Here is a 26,280-nt window from a genome sequence, read left to right on the forward strand (position 1 = left end):
ATGAATATGTTGAACAGTACTGGTCCTAGTACTGACCCCTCAAGGATACCACTATTTATCTCTCTTCATTCTGAAAACTGATATTTTATTCCTACCCTTTGTTTCCCATCTTTTAACCAGTTACTGATCCATGAGAGGACTGCCCTCTTATTCCATGATGGCTTACTTTTCCAAAGTCAATTTAAATTAAATACATTTTTTTAATTTTTTTTCTTTTTTAGAAATCTAGATCTGTTATGTGTTTTGATGTAACTTGCATTTTTCTTACGTTAAATTTGCATAATCCTAACAAAACATTTACTTTATTCATATCTCTTTTATATATCTCATTGGACCTGACACCCTCCCTGTAAATTCGAACACTCCCCCTAATTTCAATTCCTGGGGAAGCCACTGGGTATGATTGCATCCTATGCCTGAAGTAGGACCTGACTGGAAGACAAACTCAGCATGTATCCTATTCACTTACAGAATTGTGTGATGTCATTAACTACCATGGGAAACAAAGAATCTTGAACCTTTGCAGGTAAGGGAAGGTAACACATTTGCTTTGACGGTTTACAATTTTTTTAGAGATATAATTATTACAAAGGGAAGCTAGAGACTTCAGACCTCATGATTAACTAGCTTCATTTCTTTCCCCCAGCTGTTCTCAGGGGAGGATTAAAGTAGGATCCCTGGGATGTGGTTTTACAATGAGAGGAGGCCCTGATGCAGTGACTAAAGGGCCAGCAAGTGATACAGCATACAGCTAATTGCTACCAGGTAGACACCTGCTGTTGGGACAGGACCCAGAGAGGAGACTATGATCCTGAGTCAGTGGCTCCTCAACCTGTGAAGTCTCATCTTAAAGTATTGTAAGTGAAAGGAATAGTTGAGGCAGTTTTATGGTGTCATTTTGTATATGACTTGGCTACTATCCCCAGCTATTTTGTTAGAGAAGGGAAGATTGTCATGGACTGGGAGACCCTTCCCTGTTTCATTAGGGAGTGAAAGAATGAATAGTTGCAGCTTGCTGCCTGAAATGGCAAGAGGCAGATTGTCATGCCCCTTGTCATGAGACCTGCTGCCCACATCAGGGAGTGAGAGGAAGGATTGTACCTAACTTTGACCTTGGTGTGTTTGATTGTTACGGCAACCTTCGACATTTTTCTGCATCTTTAAGGAGCTTGTATTATAATGAATCTGAACATGAGATGGAATTAAGTCTTGATCCTGAAAACACGTGTACTTTACTTAAGGCAATGGGACTACTCATGTATTTTCAGGCAAGTACATTAAAGTTAAGTTAAGTTTGCATTGTCAACCTTTATTCTGGCTTTTCTTAACTGTCGAATGCTTGACTTTGCAACCTTAATAACATTATGTTAATGTAGCTTTTCTAAAAGTTACATATTTAGTTAGGTTTTTTAAAATTATTTCAGGACTCTTTTAAAGTATATTTGCCACATAATCAAGCAAAGGTTAATAATCTGTCATTTAGAACAGGTCACATGTTACCAGTGAGAACAGGAATTGTCTGAATTTATGATGGGAACATCCACATCAACACTGTACTGCACTAGACTTTGTAGCAGTCTTCACTTGATTTCAGATTACTATTGTTAGTGACCATTGGTACTAGATGCCCAGCTCTTTGTAATTTAAAACAGCAAAGACATCTGATTTAATCTTTATCTCTCTGTATCTTACCAAGTAAAGATACTAGGAAAAAGAGTAGAGATCACTCAGAAAGGTGCTTGTTGTAATGGTACAGTTAAGAGAGTGGAAGATGGAACAGTTCCCTCTGGGGGAAGATGTTTGAAAGAGGTCAGCGTCCCTGTTGCAGATGGTAGAGTTTTGATGGGTAATAAAAGAGTCTGGTGTTTGGATTCAGACAGAAAGGTTGTGACTTCAACTGTCTGCTCACTGACAGGAAAAAAATCCTTTACATCTAGAATTTCATATTATTGTATTATTTTTCTATTCAGAAATGGTAGAAGGTTAAAACCTGTTTATTTTCTATTCTTTTTATTAGATGAATGGAAATATAATTTTAGTGTTTTTCTTTGTTTTGACCTTTCTAAACTGAAACCACATTTAATGCTCTCATTAAACTAAAAATATTTTGTTTGATGATAACTTATATAAGTATCACTGTATGCTCTGCTGAATTGCTGTTGTGTAACTCCCTTTACTAATGGGCTTTACTGAATCACAACAAAGATACCAATGTTTCTTAGAGAAACAGTGCACTCACAGAAACATTATTTCCCTCTTTGTTTAGCTGTAGAAAAACACTAGTTAGATGAAGATCAGACTACTTGCTCTTTCAACAGATTGTGCACTTAAAGTACAGACTTAAAAAGAGTAATTGGAATGCTCAGGTAATTGAATGACCTGATATGCTGAATAACCCTAGGTATTTTTATGTAGTTGTGGTAGTGGTGGCTACAATAACATTTTTATTCTAAACTATTATTTTTAGCTGTTTATAACTTTTACTCCTAGGGGAATTCTGCACCACTGCACAATGCAGAATTTGTGCAGAATTCCATGTTTCCCCCACAGAATTGGGGCTGCAGAACTGCTGGTTGCCACTGGGGGCCATTGGACTTTGCAGAGCCCAGCTCAGTAAGCAGAGTGCCCAGCCCAGCAGGGATGGAGGCTCTGCATGTTCTGGCCATCTGGCTTGATCCCTGGTGTGTGAGAGTATGAAAGTGGGTTAGGGTTGGGGCACTAACACTTTCCTTCTTCCTCTGATCACTTGATGCCCTGGGCAGATGGGTAATATAAATCCGTCACAGTTTTGGTGGAGAATTGCGGAGGGGGGGAGCCCTGCAGAGTGCACCAACTGTTCTGCCCTTGGTATTTCATGTTTGCTCTGTCTGGCACTGTTGATATTTCTTGTTGAGGATTTTATGATAAAGGTGGTGCCCACCCTTAGCTGTAGTATGCCTGAGAACCGGAGAGAGGTTTAGCATTCCTCTCTCCATCCCGGTGGGCAGGGCAAGGGTGCAGGTGGGTACACTCCTGGTTGTAGAAGTCCAGGGTAATAGGAGGAGGACTTAGAGATTTTTGCTCCAAGCACACAATCCTCAGTGCATACACTCTCAGTCATACCAGGCCTGAGTTGAAGAGGCGAACTTAGGATGTCTCGCTCTGCCTGGGAAGGGTTTTGGTGTCCGGACCCTCGGTGGTATTAGACCAAGTAACATGGAGGGAGTCTTAGAATCCCTCCCTTTGGCCTGGGGGACATTGTAAGCCCCAGTGTTGGTGTGGGAAACGTGAAATCTCAAGTGAGTAAAGACCTTAAGAGATGTACTAACAAATTGTAACAACATGTTCAGGAAATAAAAGGTACAGCTGCGGACTTGGGAGTTCCTCAGTCATGGGCGATGGCATCAACGATGGGTCAAGGCCAGATGTATGGGCATTAGGGAGCGCAGACACGGCAGTCCAGCTGCTCGGTCAGCTGGCATCATGGGAGGCAGGTGGACCTGATGCCCAAGCCACAGAAGGGGTGACAGAGAGGGAGAGAATCCTGTTGCCTCTTTCAAATGGGAGGTGAAGACCTCTCCTGGTTGGAGAGGGCTCTCACAAAAGTGGGATACAATCCCTGGGGTTCTGTAAAGGAGCTTCAGAAAAGAGTGCAGATTTGGCAGGATTTGTTAGACCTGTATGTTGAGTATGAAAAGCTGAAGAGTAAAAACCTAGGGGCAGCTATGGGATGGATTTGGACTACGGCAGCCATGTGGTATCAAATGTTGTCGGGACAGAAAGAGGAGTTGGGGAGAAGGGAAGAGGTGTGTACCTGACAGCTTTAGGAAACTGAGCAACTGAAAGGGCATTTCACTAACCAGGCAGAAACCCAAGCCTATGCCCATGACAAGTTGCAAGCCCTGAGACAGGACTTCCAGGCAGAAAAGGCGGAATGCATCCACCTGGAAGCACTGGCTAAGCAAGTACTGGTCCTTCAGGGACTTGTCAAAGATTTGACCATTTGTGCCCAGCATATGCTGCAGCGGCAGTGTGCTCACTACAAAAAGGAAATTGAACAGTTGAAACACCAGCTGGCTGTGCATTCTGTCCAGGTGGCAGCCATTATGGTGAGTGAAGGGGGAGAAGGTCGTATGTATGGCACCCCCAGCCACGAAGAAGAGCACCCCGTGGGGCGATAAGAAAGAGGAAAGGGTCCAGGAGGGATGGGGGCTAGTTGAGGAGCCCACCATACTTGCTAAATTGGTAGTGAAACAAAGCTTGTGCCCATGGAAATGGAAGTTCAACAAGAAAAACAGGATTGGACCCTGACAAGCAGGTAGGCAACAGATAAAGAAATTGGAAAACAGGTTGGAAGCCCTGAGGGCATAGTGGCAGGAGTAAAGGAAGCAGTAAGTACAGATATGGAGATTTTAGATTCCTAGAACTATACTTGAAATGGTGAAATCTGAGTTGATGAAGGTGTCATTCTGGGAGATACGCAAGTGATTTAAAGAAGGAGCCTCTTAGAGTTGGTTGGGCAACTCCCACCTTTTCATGTTCTCTGTATGTATATGTATCTCCTCACTATATGTTCCATTCTATGCATCCGACGAAGTGGGCTGTAGCCCACGAAAGCTTATGCTCAAATAAATTTGTTAGTCTCTAAGGTGCCACAAGTACTTCAGTTCTTTTTAAGGAAAGAGTGAGAAGTTAACTCTGTAGATGCTGGAGGAAACTGAGCAGTTGAAGGGTGTGAAAATGTTACAGAGAAAAGAATTATTGGTTTCTTTGACCCATTCTGAAGGAAAAATGGGCCCTTTTCAAAGGAATTTCTAAAATAATCTAGGCAAGGAGACTATCTAATTGAAATAACTTGATTAGGAACAATTTAGTAGACAAATTTGCTAAAAGAACATAAGGGGGTTCTATTGGAACTTAATTGCCCCAAATGTATAAAAGGAATGTAATCCATATATAGCTATGTAAAAACAGAGCAGCGTAGAAGGAATGTGCATTTTCCCCAGGACATGTGCAGTGTATATTGTAGAAGGGGTAAAAGAAATTCAAACCTACCATGCTTCTTAATTAAAATCCTCTGAGGACTCCAAAGGGAGCCACAATAGGTTGTGTTTTCCTTTTCAAATCACTGTGTGTTTTGGAAGCAGGAGTTAAAAATTAAAAATAATGAGAACTCTGGTGAAAGCTGATTGTGTCCCTTCTAAGACAGAGTTTCTGAGTTGCTGATAGCTTTGGATCCAAAAGCAAGCCAGAAAACGTCTGTGTTAATGCAAATTACCTAATTGATAAAGGTAGAAGCCACTGAAACCTGACCTGCCTATAGAACAAACAAAGGAAAATATGGGTGTAATTCCTCTGTTTTGCCTGCAATCAGCAAGGGTATTTGTAAAAGAAAGGAATATTTTAAGCAATAATCTGCCACCCCCAAAGGGGTAGAAACATATTATTTTTGTCTCTCAGAAAATCAGGAAAAGCTGATACCAGCTGAAGAGCAACCCAGACAAAATACCATGAATCTACTGTCACAATAGAAATTGTGTTTTGTGTTCTATATTTTGTCTTGTGTTGTTTGTCTTGTTGCTAGCACTGTTGTGAATTAAAATAAAATACTGCAGGGAAACATCCTCAAGTAGTAGACACCATATTAGGAGGAACTGGTTTTGAAGCAAAGATATGAAAAGTTAGCCCACTTCTCATATGGCACATGGAATCCTTCTAGCTAAACCAGACCTCAAGCCAGTGGGCTGGGGAGGTAGGGGTGCTATTGGACACCAGAGGTTATGCCGAGTGGACTCCTGAAAAGTGGGTGTGCTTGTGCTTGTCCTTGCCTGTTGCTCCAAAGCCTTGTAGTAAAAATGTTTTACTAGGATCCTGTATGTGGGATGAATTGGATAATTATAATTATGAGAAGGGAAAATACCTCCAAAGGCTTTCCCTGGTTCGAACTGCGGAAGGGGGCCAAGCCACAGTGTGACATAAGGCTGGAGGGGAGGAGCCGTGGATGCAATGCATAGTTCGGAAAGACACAGTAGGGCCACAGCAAAATACCTGGCGGGTGGCCCCGGACTTCCCATGGACCCTCGAGGGGAAGACCCTGTTCCTCATGTGATGGCCTGGAGCAGAATGGAAGGCCCTTTGGCAGGCAATGGCAATTATTGATCCCTGGATGCAATATCATTGTTGTGACCTCCTACACCAGGCAAATGACATCCATGATGGAAACCAGGAAGGGCTGTAACGGGACAACAAATAATGTAGGGAGTTTTTGGTCTGTGCCTCAATTTCCTCAATAGGTGCATTCATGTTATTCTCTTTCTTTCCCTTTTGCTTTGTTAAAAGGATAGGCAGTAATAGCGAGAGCCCAGGGACACAGGAGTGATGGGACTGCTCTTGCTGCTTCAAGCCTGCAAAATTCGTCAGGGTGAAACAATACAGATGCCTCCTCCTTTACAGTGTTATAGCACACGTTTAATCTGAAGAAAGCTGCCTTTGCCACAGCCATCTAGATGGGGCATCTATGCCAACAGGGGGATGTGTTATGCTATGTTACTAATAAAGCCAGGAGCCACTTCTGGCTAGTGTATGTAATTGATACTGCCATAATAATTTTGTTTGGGCTATATTGCTGTTTATGCAGGAGTCCAACAGTCACCCTAGCCACCATGTCAGAGGGAGGATGGGAACCTAAATGGTGACCCCTCACAACAAAATGTTGATTCCAGGTCAAGGGGGGGAATGTCACAGCCGAATGGCCCCCTCCCTCATGGGGTCTCCTGTGGAAGCAGATCAGCATTGTATGTTGCTAACGCTGCTGCAACTATCACAAGGCATTTTAGGAAGGGTCAAGGGTGTGAGTGTGGAGTGAAAGATTCCTTTGCAGTTGCGAGAGGCCAAAAGGGGGAGGGAGGAAGAAAGCAGAGAACAGGCTAACTCGACACTTCAGCTAGCTCCATCTGAAGATAAGAGGCTGGCCCTGGTCCAAGGTCATGGGCTTGGTGAGAAATATGCAGCTGCCCAGTCATGAGAAGTGGAGAACTAAGTTGAGCAGGGCTGCAGAGATTGCAGTGCGAACAGTGACAGTGAATGAGATGGCAAAGATCAATGTGGGGGAAAACAAAGTCTCTGAAGCCAATATGTTTTGAGAAAGCCAAGAAGGCCACAGCGAGCTGGTTTCGACTGGTACAAAGAGTACCAGAAACAGAGGGCCCTGAACGAAAACACCCCGAAAAGAACCCAGGACTTAAAAACCCTCCCAAGAGCCAAAGCAAGTCAGAGATCACAGCGGACCCTGGATGACCCATTCATGGGACAAGAACTCCCATCCACCAGTCCCTCTCTTTTTCTTATGTTACACCCAGGGTTGGCCAGCCTCATATCATGTATGTGTGAGTATGAAAGTGAGTTAGGGTTGGGGCACTAACACTTTCTTTCTTCCTCTGAGTGGCTTGGGAGCATTCCCAGCGCTCGCCGCTGTTATTTTATTATTTTATTAATAACACTTTAAAATGTAGTCAGTTGGTGTGCTCCTCCATCTCCTCCCCTAAAGATCTTGTGGCCTCAGCCTGATCACCTGACATCCCAGGAAGATTGGTAACATAAATCTGTCACACTATCTTTATATTTTTAGTAGTGTTGGTGGTTTCTAGAGTATGAGATTATAGGTGCTCTTTCTGGTTCTTATAAGTCTCTAAAGAAATAAAATAAATATATCAATTAGTGACTTTTGCGATTCAAAACTGATTCACTGAGTACTACAGTGAAACTGCCAAAATTTACATATGTCACTGAACAAAGATCTTTTAATGTTGCAGCGTCAAACTCAGTTGATGGGGGACCAAATTAAAATTTTCGTTATGGTTAGTGGGCTGAGATGTAAACTTAAGGCTATATACTGCTTCAGTTGAGAGTGAACTCCCACTAATGTTATCAGTGTGAGGCTTACAGAAGGAGTAAGAGTAGAAAATGGTCTTTATGTATTTATTAAATACGTAGTAAGAAGAAATATGATAAAGAGATACAAAATAATCAATGGTAGAGAAGTTAAATTGGGCATTTCTATCCAATCACGCTTGTAAGACAAGCATAAGGGGAAAAATTTAGAATATAGATATATTTACACCAGGCGTTCCCAAACCTGATTTGTGGCATGTTCAGGGTAAGCCCCTAGCTGGCATAAGACGCTTTGAGATGCTTTCCGCAGCTCCCACTGGCTGAGAAGGGTGAACTGCGGCCACTGGGAGCTGCGAGCAGCCATTACCTGCAGACGCTCAGGTAAACAAAGCATCTCATGGCCCGCCAGGGACTTACTGAGAACAAGCCACAAACTAAGTTTGGGAACCCCTGATTTACACAAAGCACAACTAGTTAGTGGAACTCATTGAAATATGGCATTGAGGTTAAAAGCTTAGTAGGATTCAAAACTGAACTCAAAATTGAGAACATTCACAGTTTCTGTTAGTAGTGTTGTCAACTTTGCTATTTTTATTACACCTCTCACAATATCTGGTGGTTTTTCCTAAAGTCCCAGATCCTGGAGTCATGTGATTACATGAGATTCTCAGATTTTATTGAAAAACAACCACCACCCACCCCCAAGCTTTCTAGTCCTGATAGTTGTGAAGAAACACGTGAAGACATGATACTTAAATAAGACTTGAAAATCCTTAAGGAAAAAAAAATAATCCCCAAATGTATTTTTAAAAAATCTCATGGTTTTGGAGGTCAGATATATGATGTGTGAAAGATGGGGTTGGCAACACTGCATTAAGCAAGGATGTGGATGGGTGACCAGCTCATGAAGATGTAGATTGCCATGTATTTGCAGGGGCAAAAAAAAATGCAGGCCTGTTATTTACCAGGCTGCACGTGGCAACAGACTATATAGGTAAGAGATGCAAGGAGAGTATGGGTCACGAGGCAGACTGCAGACACACACACACACACAACTAAAATCAATCAATTTAAAATTTTATTGGGGATAGTTACAAGGGGTAAGAGAGCAGCTTATGATTAGCTAATAGAGTTAACAAAACCTAAAACACACAATGCCTAAAATATCTACTAACAATATTTACAAACAAAATGCAGCATTTAGTAATAACTGATACTTACAAATACAAACCAACACATCACGACCGGCAAACGTAGAAGCTCTATTTGAAACACGTGAGCTGAGAGAGAGGCTTCGAGGTGATCAGGCTCGGTTACGGCATACACGGCATACACGGGATACACGGGACACGTTTTCTCCTCTCTCTGCCTGCACATGGCAGGGCAACCCCTAAAATACCCACTATGACATCACAGAAGTGTCATAGTGGACAGACCCCAAAACCTGTGTGTGTTCGCCTCTGATTGGCACAAGCAATGTTTACACCAAATAGGGGAGCAGGTGCCAAAAAGTCTGGCTTTGCCCCCAAAAGGTGAGGTAATGCATATTGTTGTAGAATGGGTCCAACACTGAATGACAAAAGAAGAGGCCAGGGCAATACCGGTCTGGGCAAGTACTACAGGATGCAGACAGGAACTTATTTCAACAGAAGAGGCACCCCTTTCCCCAACCCAGGATCAGGCGTGAGCAGAATTACCAGCCCCTGGGATTTCACCATGAATCTCACAATATTTGTTTTCTTTAAATCCCCAGTTCCTGGTTTCTTGTGATTAGGTGAGACTCTCAGCTTCTTCCCTTTGAAACACGTAAGCTTACAACAAAGCAGCGCGGGGGGCAAGGGTCTTCCCTTGGGAGGCTGTGGCGACAATCACTTACTTTTAAACAGTAAGTTTCTAGCCTTCATGGTTGCTCACATAAGCCTGAAAACGTGACCTGTGTGCGCCTTCAGGGCTCAGCAGGCAAAAGGAAAACAAAAGAAAGAACCCAAAATGCATAATTAAAACTTCACTAATTATAATCCAGTCTCACGGGGGGGTGGTGGGGGGAAGGGCAATTGGTGATTTCTGAACACGTGGCGTTGCCAGTATTATTGAGTGAATGAATGAACGGACTGCACCTTAGTCCTTCTGCAGCCCCTCTTGTCCCTGCACTGAAAACCCAAACCAGGATGAAAGCCCGGGTATAGTTAGTCCCAATCCCCCCTCAAACCCTGCACACGCACCCAGTCCCTCACTCCTCATCCCGCTCCTGCTCCCTTGCGAGGTTAGCGGCAGGCACAGCAGCTCCCAGCTGAGATACCGGACTGCGGAAGGGTAGGGGCATCATGGAAGCTTGAACGGCTTCATTGTCCCCTAATGCGCCTGTGCGGACGTTCTGCGCATGCTCAGTGGGGGCGAGTCGGAGGAGCAAAGCCTGCTCCTACTGTGTGGCCGGGATCTGCATCCGGGTCGCGGCTTGCGGCTGTGCCCATTGTCTGGGTTGCCGGCCCGGACTCGCCAGCGCGGGGGCCCTGCGCTGAAGAGCCTGAGGGGTGGGAAGGGGACCGGCGCCTCTGCCGCCGCCCGATCCTGCCCTTCGCTTCCTTGTCCCGCCGCCGGCTTTAGTAAGTGACTGTCCCCGCCGCCTCCCCGGGCGCCCCCGCCTGCCCGGGCATCCCCCGCGCGAATAAGTGTCTGCCTCTCGCACCCTCCCTCCCCACAGTGCGAGACCTTTCCTGCCCCCCGCACCTCCCGGTGGGAGGCATTAGCGATCCCCCTTAGCCTCTCCCTGCCCCCGCCCCCGGGCTGTCCTTATCCAATGCGTATCAGTACCAACGAGCTATCATTTCCGAGGGGCCGGGGATGCCCCAACAAAAGATGTATTACCCCAAACCTTTATGTCTCATGTTTCCCTTCCTTCCCTCCCTCCCTCGAGTATTTCAGATCCCTGGCTGTAGGCGGGTGCTGTTGTATTTCATGCCATATGATGTTTGTGTGCTGACTGAGCTTTAAACCGTACAACATAGGCAGTTCCTGCCACCAGTATCTGTATAATCTAAATGGCTTATGTTTAATATAATGTTGATTTTCATTATTATCATATAATAATGAAATTCTTTCCTTTCTGCAGTGGATCGCAGTTCGAAGAGGAGACAAGTGAAGCCTTTGGCAGCTTCACTGCTGGAAGCTTTAGATTATGATAGCTCAGATGACAGTGATTTTAAGGTTGGAGATGCCTCAGGTAAACATTTGCCTTCATCTCCATAATTCAAAATGATTTTGTTTCCATTATTTTTATGAGAAATTATGGCTTTTGGTTTCTCAGCTCATATCTGGAATGGGAGAAGGAGTGGTATTGATAAATCAGCAGGCTACACATTGAAATTGTACATTGTGTTTCTGTATAGGATATAAACCTGTTGGAATGTTGGCACCTGAAGCCCAGCAATCTGGCTAACTTGTAATCCTTATCTCTGAAATACCTAATGCCAAGTACAACTTTAAAAAGTATTTTTTTTAAAATAAAAATAGATTTCAAACTGATAATTAAGCATTAGTTGCTTTCAAAACATTTCCCTTGAAGATCAAACAAGAACCAGCAGGAACAATAAGCCTTTTCTGTGCACAAGTGTTTTAGTTCTTAGCCTAAATAAAAACTAGGAGCATGTCTACACTACAGTCTATGTCAGAATAACTTATATTGCTCAGAGGTATGAACAAACCTCCCTGCTGGTCGACATGAGTTACACTAACAAGTTCATGTGCACAGTGCTATGTTGGCCGAAGAGCTTCTGCTTCTCCTGGCAACATAGTTTCTGCTATTTGTAGAGGTGGGTTTTTTTTGTTTTTTTTTTAATACCAACCGGAGAGCTGTCTCCTGTTGGCATAGTGTCTTCACCAGAGGCACTGTAGCAGCGCAGCTGCATCAGTACAGCTGCACCACTGCAGCACTGTATGTGTAGTTCTGGCTTTTGTCTAACAAAAAAAGTTATGGAAATACCTATTATTTATAATGTTGGACTAACATATTACTGTTAGACAGTCATTTCCTTCACAGCACCTCTTTGCTCTCAAAAGCAAGAGCTTATTTTTTCTGGATAGCTTTTTTTCAAGCCTGGTCCCTGCCAAAAAGTAGAAAACTTGGGAGGAAAAAAAAATCAATTTAGATTTATTTGTTTATATTACAGTAGCACCAGAGAACTCAATCAAATCAGTGTTGGGAGCTGTATGAACTCACAAGATAGTCCCTGCCTTAAAAGTTTTACAGTCTAAAGCCCTGTTTCTGTAGTCTAATAAATATACGAAGACCCTTGTATCTGCATGGAATCTCTCTTCAAGCCTAAAAGAAGCCTCAACACAATAACTGATGTAATAAATAAATGGAGGCTGGAGGTGGGATGAAGAGGGTAAAAGTTGCAGGACCATGTAGATAAATAGACTAGCTACATGCAAGTCATAGAATCATATATAGAAATAAAATGAGGTTTAAGGCCTAAAGGGAGCCCTATGACCACTTAGTTTGTCCGACTTCTTGCGTAACACAGGCCAAAGAACTTCACCTAGTAATTCTTGCATTAGGCCTAGTGACTTGTAATTTCTACCACATCTCTTGGTAAGCTGTCCCGTATTAATAAACTTAGTAATTCCTAATGGGTCCTTGTCCAGCATAGCTGTTTAAACTGATACAGGATTGCAGGTATGCTCTATTTTCCCCCGGCCTCCCTTCCTCAACTTTAGTCCCAATTTTGAAGATTCCCCTGGGGATTGTCTTCTTGTAGGAGAGAATTGCAGTAGTACCAGAATGAAACTGATCTACATCTTGTTAATTTTCACTTTATGCTTCTTTGGAATTAAGGGCTTTTCATCTTGCGGATAGAACTATTCTAGAAGGAGTTGAGTGAAACTAATTATGTTGTCAGTGGCAGGCTAGTCACTTTTACTCTAGTGCAATAGCATAGGTGGCATTTATACTGGTGCAGTAGCAAAAGCTGGGTACTTGGGAAAGGGAGTATGGGACCCACAAGGGTAGTGTGAGGATCAAAATGTTCTAAGAGGTGACTGGGAAAGAGGTGTAGAGAGAAAATAATAAAAAATAGGCATATATTGTATAACTTTCTCAGATTCAGTGAAAAAATAAATTCAGAAGTAAAAATTCATACTTAAATTTTTATTTTGTATTGGAACCTAAAGACTCCACTTGTATTAAAGGTCCATTGAACTATGGATGTTGTGCAGTTATAGAGACTCAGTCTGGGCCCTGAATAGTTACAAATGTTTAAATCTCTACTCCAGTCTAAGGAGTACGAGTGGGAATACCCTCAAGATGCAACATAGAAGCCAAGACTGTTTGTGATCTCTGCCAATAAAAGAAACTTGCTTGTTCTACTCTTAAAATACTTGGACTTTTTTTGTGTTCAGATCATTCAAATAGCCTTGCTTTAAAATTTCAGAATTGGTGTATATATAACTTCAATTGGGAGTGCTTACTCTTTGAAATTTTGAAAAGAAAAGAAGTATTTGAAATACAGTTCTGAATGTTTTGAGAGGAAAAGCTTGTCAGTTCCTCAATCGCTTCTATCCCTTTTGTGTTGATTTTTAGTACAATAAGAACGGCCATACTGGGTCAGACCAAAGGTCCATCTAGCCCAGTATCCTGTCTACCGACAGTGGCCAATACCAGGTACCCCAGAGGGAATGAACCTAACAGGTAATGATCAAGTGATCTGTCTCCTTCCATCCTTCTCCACCTCTGACAAACAGAGGCTAGGGACACCATTCCTTACCCATCCTGCTAATAGCCATTAATGGACTACCTCCATGAATTTATCCATTCTTTATACTGTTTATAGTCCTAGCCTTCACAACCTCCTCAGGCAAGGAGTTCCACAAGTTGAGTGTGCGCTGTGTGAAGACACCTTGCTTTATTTGTTTTAAACCTGCTGCCCATTAATTTCTTTGGTGGCCCCTAATTCTTGTATTATGGGAAGTAAATAACTTTTCCTTAGCTACTTTCTCCACATCACTCATGATTTTATTACCTCTATCACATCGCTCCTTAGTCTCCTCTTTTCCAAAAGCTGAAATCCTGGCTCTTTAATCTCTCCTCATATGGACCAGTTCCAATCCCCTAATAACTTTAGTTGTTCTTCTCTGAACCTTTTCTAGTGCCAGTATATCTGTTTTTGAGCGAGAGACCACATCTGTTCACATATTCGACAATATGGGTGTATCATTGATTTATATAAGGGCAATAATATATTTCAGTCTATTTTCTATCCCCTTTTTAATGATTCCTAACATCTTGTTTGCTTTTTTGACGTGCCTGCACACTGTATGGACTTTTCAGAGAACTATCCATGATGACTCCAAGATCTTTTCCCAATTCATTGTAGCTAAATTAGCACTTGTCGTATGTATAGTGGGGTTATTTTTTCCAATGTGCATTACTTTACATTTATCCACATTAAATTTCATTTCGGCCATTTTCGTTGCCCCAATCATTAAGTTTGTGTGAGGAATCTTTTTGAATTCTCAACAGTCGCTGTGGTCTTACATCTTGGGTGGTTTAGTCACTGCAAGCTTGGCACTTCACGTTTTTATCCCTTTCTACAGATATTATAGAGTAAGTTGCAGTAGGATGTGTCCTCAGGACTGACCTTTGTGGAACACAACTGTTACCCCTACTCAGTCTCAGAATTACCAGTATATCCTACCCTTTATGTTCCCTGTCTTTTACTTCTTCAGTCTATGAAAGGACCTTCCCTTTTATCCCATGACAGCTTAATTTACGTAAGAGCCTTTGGTGAGGGACCTTGTCAAAGGCTTTCTGGAAATCTAAGTACACTATGTCCACTGGATCCCCCTTGTCCACATGTTTGTTAACCCTTTCAAAGAACTCTAATAGATTCGTAAGACACGATTTCCCTTTACAGAAACCATGTTGACTTTTGCCCAACAATTTATGTTCTTCTGCGTGTCTGATAATTTTATTCTTTACTAATGTTTCAAGTAATTTGCCCAGTACTGATGTTAGACTTATCGGTCTGTAATTGCCCTTTTTTAAATATTGGCGTTACGTTAGCTGTCTTCCAGTCATTGGGTACAAAAGCCAATTTTAAGGACAGGTTCCGCAACTTCACATTTGAGTTCTTTCAGAACTCTTGGGTGAATGCCATCTTGTCCCGGTGACTTGTTAATGTTAAGTTTATCAATTCCAAAATCTCCTCTAGTGACACTTCAGTCTGTGACAGTTCCTCAGATTTGTCACCTACAAAAGCCTGCTCAGGTTTGGAATCTCCCTAACATCCTCAGCCATGAAGACTGAACCAAAGATTCCATTTAGTTTCTCAACAATGACTTTATTGTCTTTAAGCGCTCCTTTTTTATCTCGATCATCCAGGGGCCCCACTGGTTATTTAGCAGGCTTCCTGCTTCTGATGTACATAAAAAACATTTTGTTATTACCTTTTGAGTTTTTTGCTAGCTGTTCTTCAGACTCCTCTACGGCTTTTCTTATTACGTTTTTACACTTAATTTGGCAGTGTTTATGCTTCTTTTTAGCTACCTCACTAGGGTTTGACTTCCACTTTTTAAAAGATGACTTTTTATCTCTCACTGCTTCTTTTACATGGGTAAGCCACGGTGGCTTTTTTTAAATTCTTTTACCATGTTTCTTAATTTGGGGTATACATTTAAGTTGGGCCTCTATTATTGTGTCTTTAAAAAGTGTCCATGCAGCTTGCAGGGATTTCACTTTAGTCACTGTACTTTTTAATGTCTGTTTGTTTAACCCCCTCATTTTTGCATAGTTCCCTTTTTGAAAATAAATGTCACAGTGTCGGGCTGTTGAGATATTCTTCCCACCACAGGGATATTAAATGTTGTTATACTATGGTCACTATTTCCAAGTGGTCCTGTGATAGTTACCTCTTGGACCAGCTCCTGTGCTCCACTGAGGACTAAATTGAGAGTTGCCTCTTCCCTTGTGGGTTCCCCTATCACCAGCTCCAAGAAGCAGTCATTTAAAGTATCAACAAATTTTGTCTCTGCATTTTGTCCTGAGGTGACATGTTCACATGTTTCAATATGGGGATAATTGAAATCCCCCACTATTATTGAGTTCTTAATTTTGATAGCCTCTCTAATTTCCCTTAGCATTTCATCATTGCTATCCTGGTCAGGTGGTCGATAATAGATCCCTAATGTTATATTCTTATTAGAGCATGACATTACTATCCATAGAGATTCTATGGAACATATGGATTCACTTAAGATTTTTACTTCATTTGATTCTACATTTTCTTTCACATATAGTGCCATTCCTCCCCACATGACTTGCTAGGTCCTTCTGATATATTTTGTACACCGGAATGATTGTGTCCCATTGTCCTCAGTCCACCAGGTTTCTGTGATGCCTACCATATCAATATCCTCCTTTATCACGAGGCACTCTAGTTCACCCATTTTATTATTTAGACTTCTAGCATTTGTGTACAAGCACTCTAAATACTTGTCATTGTTTGTTTGTCTGCTCTTTTCTGATGTGTCTGATTCTTTATGTGAATGTTTCTCATCTGATCTGGCCCTTACATTATCCTCTTCCATCCTCTGCTCCTGACTATAACCTAGAGAATCTCTGTCAATAGACTCTTCTCCAAGAGAAGTCTCTGTCCGATCCACATGCTCTTCTGCAGCAGTCGGCTTTCCTCCATCTCCTAGATTAAAAACTGCTCTGGAACCTTTTTAATGTTAAGTGCCAGCAGTCTGGTTCCACTTTGGTTTAGGTGGAGCCCATCTCTCCTGTACAGACTTCCCCCATCCCAAAAGTTTCCCCAGTTCCTAATGAATCTAAACCTCCTCCTCTGCACCATCATCTCATCCGCCCATTGAGACTCTGAAGCTCTGCCTGCCTACCTGGCCCTGCATGTGGAACTGGGAGCATTTCTGAGAATATAAATGTTTAGATTGCTTCCTGTGTTTCATACTAATTTGACAATAATTGTATGGTTGAAAGAGCAGATCTGTGCTGTGTTGAATGTAGTTGAGGTATGATTTTAAATTAAAGCTATGCTTGGCTGGGTTAATATTTTTGATGGAAGAACTGAACTACAAAGGTAAAAGGACTCTGCAACATGTCCAGAGTTTGTCTCACAAATAATACCCTATTATTCATTGAAGAGAAGATTTTTCCTTTAGTTTACAACATTGTTGAATCTGCAATTCATAGTGGGCAGATCCTTGTGTTCATGTGGAACCCTATTGAATTCCGTGCTGCTCCATGTGGATCCAGAGGTCTGTCTATGTACAGCAGGGATTGGCAACCTTTGGCATACGGCTTGCCAGGTAAGCACCCTAGTGTGCCGGGTCGGTTTATTTACCTGCTGCATCTGCAGGTTTGGCCGATCACGGCTCCCTCTGGCTGCGGTTCGCCGCTCCAAGCCAATGGGGGATGTGGAAGGTGGCGGCCAGCACACCGCTCGGCCTGCGCCACTTCCTACAGCCCTCATTGGCCTGGAGCGGTGAACCGCAGCCAGAGGGAGCCGCGATCGGCTGAACCTGCGGATGCGTCAGGTAAACAAACCGGCCCTGCCCGCCAGGGTGCTTACCCTGGCGGGCCGTGTGCCAAAGGTTGCCGATCCCTGATGTACAGTATGTTGCAGGATCATGGCCTATATCTCTTTAAGTCTAAGTACTCTTTGGATTTAGAATTCTGTGGCTGAACTTTTTGTTTGAATGGGTTCCTTACTTTTAGTCATTTGGTTATCTACATTTGTAAGTGGAAAATAACCTTACTATATTGTGCAATATGATTACATTTTCAAATAAATGCCAGTACATGTGGCTTACTCAACAAATAGGCAGTAATGCATGTATTTGGATATGTCACTGTTCAGATACACACAGAAACAGCTATTTGAAATTACTAAATTTTTTGGTAAAAACCTAAGAAGTTCCAGAGGAAAAAAGTTAACTAAACATCAAATATGAGGATTTAAATGCATTGAAGTCAAGAAATTCAAAAGTTGGGTTCCCCTCAGTCAGCCATGTTGCATCTATGAATGTGAAGTTATAGATCTTAACAGTCTGTGTAGTAGTATGAGATGCTAAGATACTGCAAACCTTTAATCGTGCTTGTTGTCACACTGAAATCAATGGAAGTATGTGCTATAGCAAGGGTTTGCAAGAATGGACTCAACTGTTTAAATAGATATTTTAACTCCCAAATCTTCCGGATTCTGTTCCTCTGGTGTCTTGTATGTGATAAGGGAACTTCCAAAATAAAAGAACAAATTACTTACCGGTTCCAGTGGTAACCCTAGTGTGGACAAGGTTTCCATGGGTAGACCCATTTTTATAACAGTGTCAGTTAATCCTGTTTTTAGGCTTTTCATAAAGTGTAACCAACACAATGGTAAAGTGATGGAAGCAATTGATGACTTATCTGCTTTAAGGATCACACTGGTTTTAACATCCATTCAGCTGGACTGGTTTTGCAATTCAGAAACTTCCCCAGTCTAGACATGACACCAGTTCTCAACCTTAGTGTTGCATTTGCATGGTTATTTTCAATGAAAAAAGTAACTTCCTTACACCTTCTCACATATTATTTCTAAGTAGTGCTCCTTAGTATCATTATAGTTAAAGTTGTATTTATTACTCATTTATTACAAATAATTTAAAAACTTATTCTTGGCTGAAGATTGGCATTACATGGTCTGTTTTTAGAATAATTAAAAAAAAATTGGTTTGGCTCTTTTTTTTTTTTTTTTTTAAGTTACAAGAGACAAACATTCAAGTCTGTGATATCAGAACATTCAAGTTTGTACCTTGCGTGTACCCCCTTGCGTGAAGTTTTGCAATCCAGCAGTGCACAATAAAGATCAGCGCTTTGAAAGTTTGCTTTGAAAAGCAGCTATAGTGTACTCTTCTCTTTAGCATTAAATAGATGCATCCTAAGGATTCTTGATGCCTGGACTAGAGTATTTGTTCCCTGTATAACTTGTGTATGTAGCATCTTTTTAGCCTAAGCTCTCAAAGCACTTTATAGCCCATATGGATATGTATTCACTTTTGAGGGATGAACTCTGCATCCATTTGCATCCACATTGCTGCATAATAAGTGGGGTGAAGAACATTGTAGTTTCAATGGAAAACATTAAAGACAATTCTTAAGTAGGCAAGATGGATTTTGAAATATATGACAGTAGGGTTAAAGTACTCAGACCTTTTTACTCTTAAGTTTTTTTTTAAATTTCCTGTTATGCCACAAGCTGAATGATGTTTTCTTGCCATTATTATTTATTAATAAGCACTTGACATTATAGAAGCAGCAAAGATTCCTGTGGCAACTTATAGACTAACAGACGTATTGGAGCATGAGCTTTCGTGGGTGAATACCCACTTCATCGGATGGACTTTTTGCTGCTTTTACAGATCCAGACTAACACAGCTACCCCTCTGATACTTGACATTATGATATCACCCAAAGACCCCAACCAAAATTGGTACCTTATTCTGTTGGGCTCTGAACAGGCATGAATAAAGAGAAGGCCACTGTGCTGGATTCTGGGTCACTTATTGAGTACTGGCTCAGAGGTAAGCATGCCCACTTACTACATCATTAGTAACTAGGTTGTCCTTGGACTCTTTTCATCCTTGTGCTGACTAGCCATAACACACTTCAGTTTATAGCATCTGACAAACTGACAAACTTACAAACTCCAGTTGTGTGTCTGCAAGCCAGTCATTCACATCTCCTTTTTTGGTAGTCTTCTCAGATCCACACTTGCATATGATAAAGTTGCTTAAATGCTTCACTCACAGGCATTGGAAGACAAAGTACTGCCTCTGATCAGTATAATCATATCTTAAACTCATTTGTCTGGTGATCTTTGTCTTTATATACATTACTCTGTCTCTTCTGGTAGCAAGAATGTTTTAATTGAAGTGTGTGGCTCAGATCTGTAATATTTTAAAATGCTTAGTCAAACCTTCATACAATGCAAATAAGTGCATAAAATTGTGACTGCAAGTTAAATTGACATTAGGTTCAGTCTAAAATCAAATGTTTGGAACGTTACATAATATCAATTCTGTTCTATTCTTTTTTGGTATTTAAGATTGATTTAGCCGCTATTCTGTCCAATATGCACAATTATGGTATGTAGCTTTATTTGATAGCCAGAAAATAAACAGGAATCTGCTAATAGAACTTAAGTTACAATGATTTTAAAGTTCCTTCTTTTTCATACATTGAAACTGGAGAAGAATTCTTATCCTGTATGAAACCACCAAAATGACGGGTTTTGTAGCTAATTATTCTTTAAGATATTTTTAAACTGTCCTTTAAAAAAAGCAATTTACCTTTTGTATTTAGGTGAAATGGTTGAAATGGCCTATGGTATACTATAGTTTCTCTGAGGTATTTGGTTTATATACTGCTTTTTCCAGTTTTTGTGACTGGACTTGAGACTGAATAGAGGTGGTTAGCTGACAGGGAACATGGAAACAGGGACAAGTTGCAAGAATGAAGAATTGGAAAGAACTAGAAAAGCTTCACTAGGCTTTCTGATTTAAAAAAACAAAACACTTTTTTCCTGATAGTGCTATGTCAACCATTGCTGTATAAATAATGTATTTTTGCAAATTTAAAGAATATTTGACAAATTATATAGAGAAAAGAGTTTAAAAAATGTATCCCATTACTTGTATGTATTTTTTTTGGCAGTCAGATGCTTTGCGGTTCAACTATGAGTTTTTACTTTTGATTCTTAAAGTTCAAAATTAGTTGTGGAGCAGTTATTTTAAGCAGTTGTATAGTGAGTTTAATTTTTTAAAAAAGCTTTAATCATATCATATTTAGAATAAAAAAAACTTTATAAAAGGACAAGACTCTTCTTCCTAGTGCAATTATATCTACATTTATCTAAGATTAATGTTTTGACTGTGACTTTCTTTCAATAATTTTGAAAAGGTGATTTTCATAATCAAATGCAGGCACAGTTTAGTGTAGCCTTGGCCATGGGACTTGATCAGCTTCAGCATACTTAACTTAAAAAAAATTGCTTTTGTGACCTTAGGGCTTTGTGATACTGTATTGGTGATGACAGTCTCTTTTGTTTTCCCCTAGTCATGGAGGCTGTTGTCTCCCTAAGGGAAAGACTGAGAATATCTGAAGTTGTACATGGTGGTCATGTCCTCACCACGTGTTCAATTCAGGACACTTGCTGTGTACTCAGCATGCTTATACTTGGATTCTGGAAAGACTTTTCTCTGAGCTTAACTTTAAGCGTGTGAATAAGTCTTGGAGGGATCAAGAGCGAGGAAAGATCAATTAAAGGAACTCTCCAAAATGGTGCCAGACACTCCTCTCTTGTTATCGTGAGCCTACTTTCGCTGGCTTACCATTAGAGTAAAAGTAAGCCTTTTACTCTTAAAATGTGTTAACTTCTAAATTAATTAACATTTATTGTAAGAAATGGGTCCTTTAAGAAATTTAGCACTTGGTGTTACTCTTTAGCACCACATCCTTACATTCATGGATGTAATCCCATAGGGCTTAGCTACATTGTATTTGTATGGAACTCTCTGCATCCTGTCTCCACCATACAGAACCATGCTAGTTCCACCGTCTATTCGGCTGTATATTGCTATGAAGGTGTGTGCAGGGATTGCAATAAAATGCATTAGTTACTATTGCCTGGTAAGTAAGATGATTAAGGGCAGAGGCATTTTTTTTTAGGTGCCAGTAGAACAGTTCTCTGTAATGTGTGGCTCAAAAGATACATGATGAGGTTATTTATTGGCACTTGTTGGAGGTGACTGGTACAATTTGGTGGTAGATCTGGAAAATCTCAATCCATACTTCACTGAATAATATGCACACCACAGAAGCCTTTGCCTCATTAAGTGCATGTATCATGCAGAACAGAACTTTCGTCTGTTTTCTGCTAAATTGCTCTGAATAAGATCGTTTATTCTTCATTTCTCTTAACTTAAAATAAATATTTAAAATGAAAACTAGTAAAAGAATGTTGATTACTAAAAGAAACACTCAAGTCAGGAAGTGTCCCTGCATCTTTCAACCTTTTGTGCAAATGCATCATCATAATCTTCAATTATATTTTTACATGCTCTCCTCCTTTTTTCCCAACAGAACTCCAGCCTCACTTATTTGCATACTGAATAGAGAATGAGGCAGAAGTCCATAACCTCTACCTTATCCATTGTGCAAATTGGATTAGTGTAGTGAATGAGACAAAGGATCAGTAATTGAAGAATGATAATGGGGTGACATCCAGTTCAGACTTGCCCATTGTCCAAACTATGCACTGAATGAGGCAGAGCTCTTGTAGGGTAAAAATAGTAAGTGATGATGAAATTAAAAATTCTTACTCTGCAAATATACCAAGTTGCAGAGTTAAGTTTGTATGTGCAAACTCAACTTTGGCACTTCTTGTCTTTTGAATGCTTAATTTTGTAACCTTAATAATCTTTAAATGACGTGATTTGTATTGAGTATCTATTTTATTTTGAGCTTTCATTTTCAAGGTTTAGGAAATAACCACTAAGATTTTAAAACAAGTATAATTATTCATGCTTTATAATATCAAATGTCAACTATATCTATCCTATACTGCTGCCTATTGGTAATATGAGATGTGATGCAAAGGGGAATTTAACTAGGTGTCGTTTAATATATCTTAACTTTTTTTTTTCTTCATTTCAAAATGCACTCATTCAACAGATTCTGAGTAGTGCTACTTGCAGTAACGATATTTGGACACCAACTGCAGCATAGGTTGGATGCCTAATAAGGGAGGAACATGCATCATTCTGTAATTTTAACAATTTGTTACTTCAACAGCTTTTGGGTTTTTTGGGTACATTTGTGTTGGAACACATTTTTTAAATTTTCATATGCTCAACAGATTCTGAAGGAAGTGGTCGTGGGAGTGAAGATGCATCAAAGGACAGTGGTGAAGGTTCCTGTAGTGAATCAGAAGAAAATGTCTTGGAGGAAGAATTGGCAGAAGAAGTGAAAGTAGAGGAAGAACAGCAACCAAACACAACTGCTGCAGAAACGATGCTTACAACAGAGAAGGAGATGATTAAGACTGAAAAAAAAGAACAAGAGGAAGAAGATGAGAAGCCAAAAAAGAAAAAAGAAAAGGAGAAAGAAAAAGCAACTGAATCTGATGCTGCGGCTGCTGATGATGAGCAAACAAGTGAACCAAAGAAGTGGAATTTGCGTAGGAACCGACCTCTGCTGGATTTTGTATCAATGGAAGAACTAAATGAAATGGATGATTATGACAGTGAGGATGACAATGACTGGCGACCTACTGCTGGGAAGAAGAAGGGAAAAAGTGCACTGCGGAAAGAGGGAAGTGATGGAGATAATGAGGAGGATGAAGATGATGGAAGTGGTAGCGATGAGGATGACAATGATGAGGAAGGCAATGAGGATAACAGCAGCACTGCTAGTGATGGTGGATCCAAGAAAAAGAAAAATAAAGTTCTTAGCAGGAATAGTGCTGATGATGAGGAGCTGACAAATGATAGCCTGGCTCTTTCACAAAGCAAGAGTAATGAGGTAGAGCAACCAACTTTCTATAATATGTCTGTTGAAAAATGGAAAGTAGTCTGCAGTGCTATTCTTTTTAAATTACTCATTGAAGTTAAACTGACTGGAATCCCATTTACGGTGGTTTTTTTTTAATAATGAAAAAACCTCCAGAACTATGCTGAATGGGTATGGCAAGTGAAATAAATTTGTTTGGGTCATAAAGGCCAATCAACACCCATTTAAATCAATGGGAGTCTTTCCATTGGCTTCCTTATTGCAGCAAACGTCACAGAAAACAAAAATTACGTTCGTTGTTCAAGAATTCTTAATAGAGGAACTTGTACTCTGATGTGGGCTCAGCTAGAATGAATGTTATATTTCTCTAGCAAGTTGTTTATAGTTTTGGTGTATGCTCTAATTTTTTTTAAAACACCAAACAGTACCATAGGTAAGAATTAATTGCATTGAATACATTGTGATTTCAGAATGCAAATATTATGTATTAAGTTTCTGATATTGCAGTCTTTTAGCATACACAATTCCTATCCCCTAAAATAAGGTGGTAGTGCTCTATTGGGTTGTTAAGATTGTTGACTTAATACATCATAGTTGTAATATTCAAAAAATCACTATAAAGACTATTGTTTTAAACTTTTTACAGGTAATTATACTGTTGATACAATAGGGTGTAACTTTTGGATAAATTATAGTCATACAGGATTACTTAGAAGGTTTTTTCATTTAAAGAGTCTTGTGTGTGCTGATTTTTCTATTAACACTCCATATTATGTTGAGCAAGGTTGAGTGTTTTGGAATGTTGAAGAAACAAATATCTTTCTGTATTGTACTTTTATTGAGACTTACTTGTAGATACTTTATGGATTTAGTCACTAACATTGGTTATCACTTGTGCATCTTATTAACGCTAGTAGTTGTGACTAAAAGATAACTTGAGAATTATATCCTTTAGGTTTTACTTTTATCATATACATGTATTGTTTTTAACATTAAACCAGTACACTTGTTTACATTTGAAATTTGCAACATTGTGTGCATTATATGCTTATTGCTGTGACCCTACAAGGAATGGTTTGATTTTATAGTCTTAGGATCTAAAGTACTTCTTAGATGACTGTCATTTTGAACCTCATAGCAGGTAGAGTTTGCCCTCTTGCCACACAGTAGGTACAATACAGGCAGTGATATTGCAGGCCTATTTTACCCTGTTCTTTAGGGATCTCTTAAGGTGAGAGTAGCCCACTCTCAGTCCCTTTTTCTTTATATCGTTTTCTCATTTTAAACTACTGCTACACTTATCCATGCCTTCTAGCTGAGGCTCTCAAAGCACTTCACAGATACTAATGGACTAATCTTCACAGAATGTCCAAGGTAGGTTAGTGTTGTTACAGTGTAATCCCATATTACAGATGAGGAAACTGAAGGACAGAGAGATTAAGGTCTTGATCCTTAAAGTGTCTTCAGCTCCCACTGACATGAATGGTAATTGAGGGTGTTTAGCACCTTGCCAGATTGATTCTTAAGTGACTTCCCCACAGTCTGTGCCAGAGTCAGAATTAAAACTGAGCTCTCCTAGCTTCAAATCTTGGGGCATTCATAATAAGACCATCTTTCCTACCTTTCAAAATGAAGTATCACAACTGATTAAAAATTATTTTAGCAATGCATGTTAAGAACTATCTGAATTTTTTGATTAAGTTGTTTTTAGATTTTGTTTTCCTTCAAAACAAAGTAAGGTAATTGAATCTCTAAAACTGAAAATTGGCTTAATGGACTTTAATTTTTTAAATCTAGTTTTAACTTCTAGGTTAACAGAATACATGTCTAATTTCACTTCATGGGATTTGAAACAATAAGGTTTAAAAGTGCTGCTGGCAGCGCCAGTATAATAATTTTTCACATTTAGTAAAAATAGTTCCTTTAGAGTCCAGCAGAATCTCATTACAATGGAGAAGCTGAAGTCCTAGTAATGCAGATGTTGTTGTGCTTGATGTATGAAAGGACAGAGTATTTAAGCAACTAACTTTGTGTCGGCAGCTAATATTGAGGCCTTTAATAAGGTTTTGGTTCTTATCTCTTTCAAGTCTTTTTGCTGTTTTATTTTTTTTTCTCTTTCATTTTGCAAAGATAGAATTCAAAGACAGACCATGTTGTACTTGAACCTGTGTTCTAATGCAGTACCTTTATAGTGTTCTACTGTATTAAGTGTAGGCAGACAAGCTTACTTTGTCGCAACTTGTGTCAAGCATCATCAGTAGATAAATGATGCTCTTCAATTTTATAATCGCTATTGCTTTAAGGAGGTCTTTTCTTCCCCAGTGAGGGCCTTTGCAGTTCCCATTAAAGTTATTAGGAGATACATGTGCATAGGTTGTGAAACTTAATACTTCCTGCAAAAGCCTGCAATAGAGGGTTTTGTATGGGGAATTAAGTGGTGGTGGGAATGAAATCTGCCCCTTTACCTTGCAGGTGTAGGGTTTGGCTGGAACAACAGTTCTTGACCCTACATGAGGGTTCCTGGCCACTACATGCACATACCACAGATTTAGCGCCCCCTCACAAAACCTAATCTTGATGACGAATTTGATATTCTTGCAGCATTGGCTTAGCGCTCTATCTTCGGTCTGTTTCTCATACATATTTTCTCCGTATAAATGTTATATCAGGGTTTTCACAGTACAGTTTTATTCATTTGGATAAAATGTCACAAGTTTTATACGTTTGCTTTTAGTTAGAAAAATGTCAGTGTTTATAGAACTAGAAATCAGATCAAAATTTTAGACTTTCTGCAATGAAGGCAAGCAAAGAATCTGAGCCTGTGGTGTTGATTGAAAATTCTGGCTTTC

The 26,280-nt window shown here is 40.2% G+C and overlaps 1 protein-coding gene across 5 annotated transcripts in view; it reads left to right on the top strand.

Moving 5' to 3' along the window:
- Positions 1 to 10,293: 10,293 nt before the first annotated feature.
- Positions 10,294 to 26,280, top strand: part of PHF14 (PHD finger protein 14) — a 302,948-nt gene continuing 286,961 nt past the window's right edge. For all 5 annotated transcript variants that reach the window (XM_075062378.1, XM_075062380.1, XM_075062379.1 and 2 more), the window contains exons 1-3: positions 10,294 to 10,472; positions 10,979 to 11,089; positions 22,779 to 23,443. In XM_075062378.1, the coding sequence (XP_074918479.1) occupies position 10,472; positions 10,979 to 11,089; positions 22,779 to 23,443 (777 nt within the window). In that variant the 5' untranslated portion in view covers positions 10,294 to 10,471. The remainder of the gene's footprint in view (positions 10,473 to 10,978; positions 11,090 to 22,778; positions 23,444 to 26,280) is intronic.

This window comes from Chelonoidis abingdonii, chromosome 2, assembly GCF_003597395.2.
Source record: "Chelonoidis abingdonii isolate Lonesome George chromosome 2, CheloAbing_2.0, whole genome shotgun sequence".
NCBI classification, from domain to species: domain Eukaryota; kingdom Metazoa; phylum Chordata; order Testudines; family Testudinidae; genus Chelonoidis; species Chelonoidis abingdonii.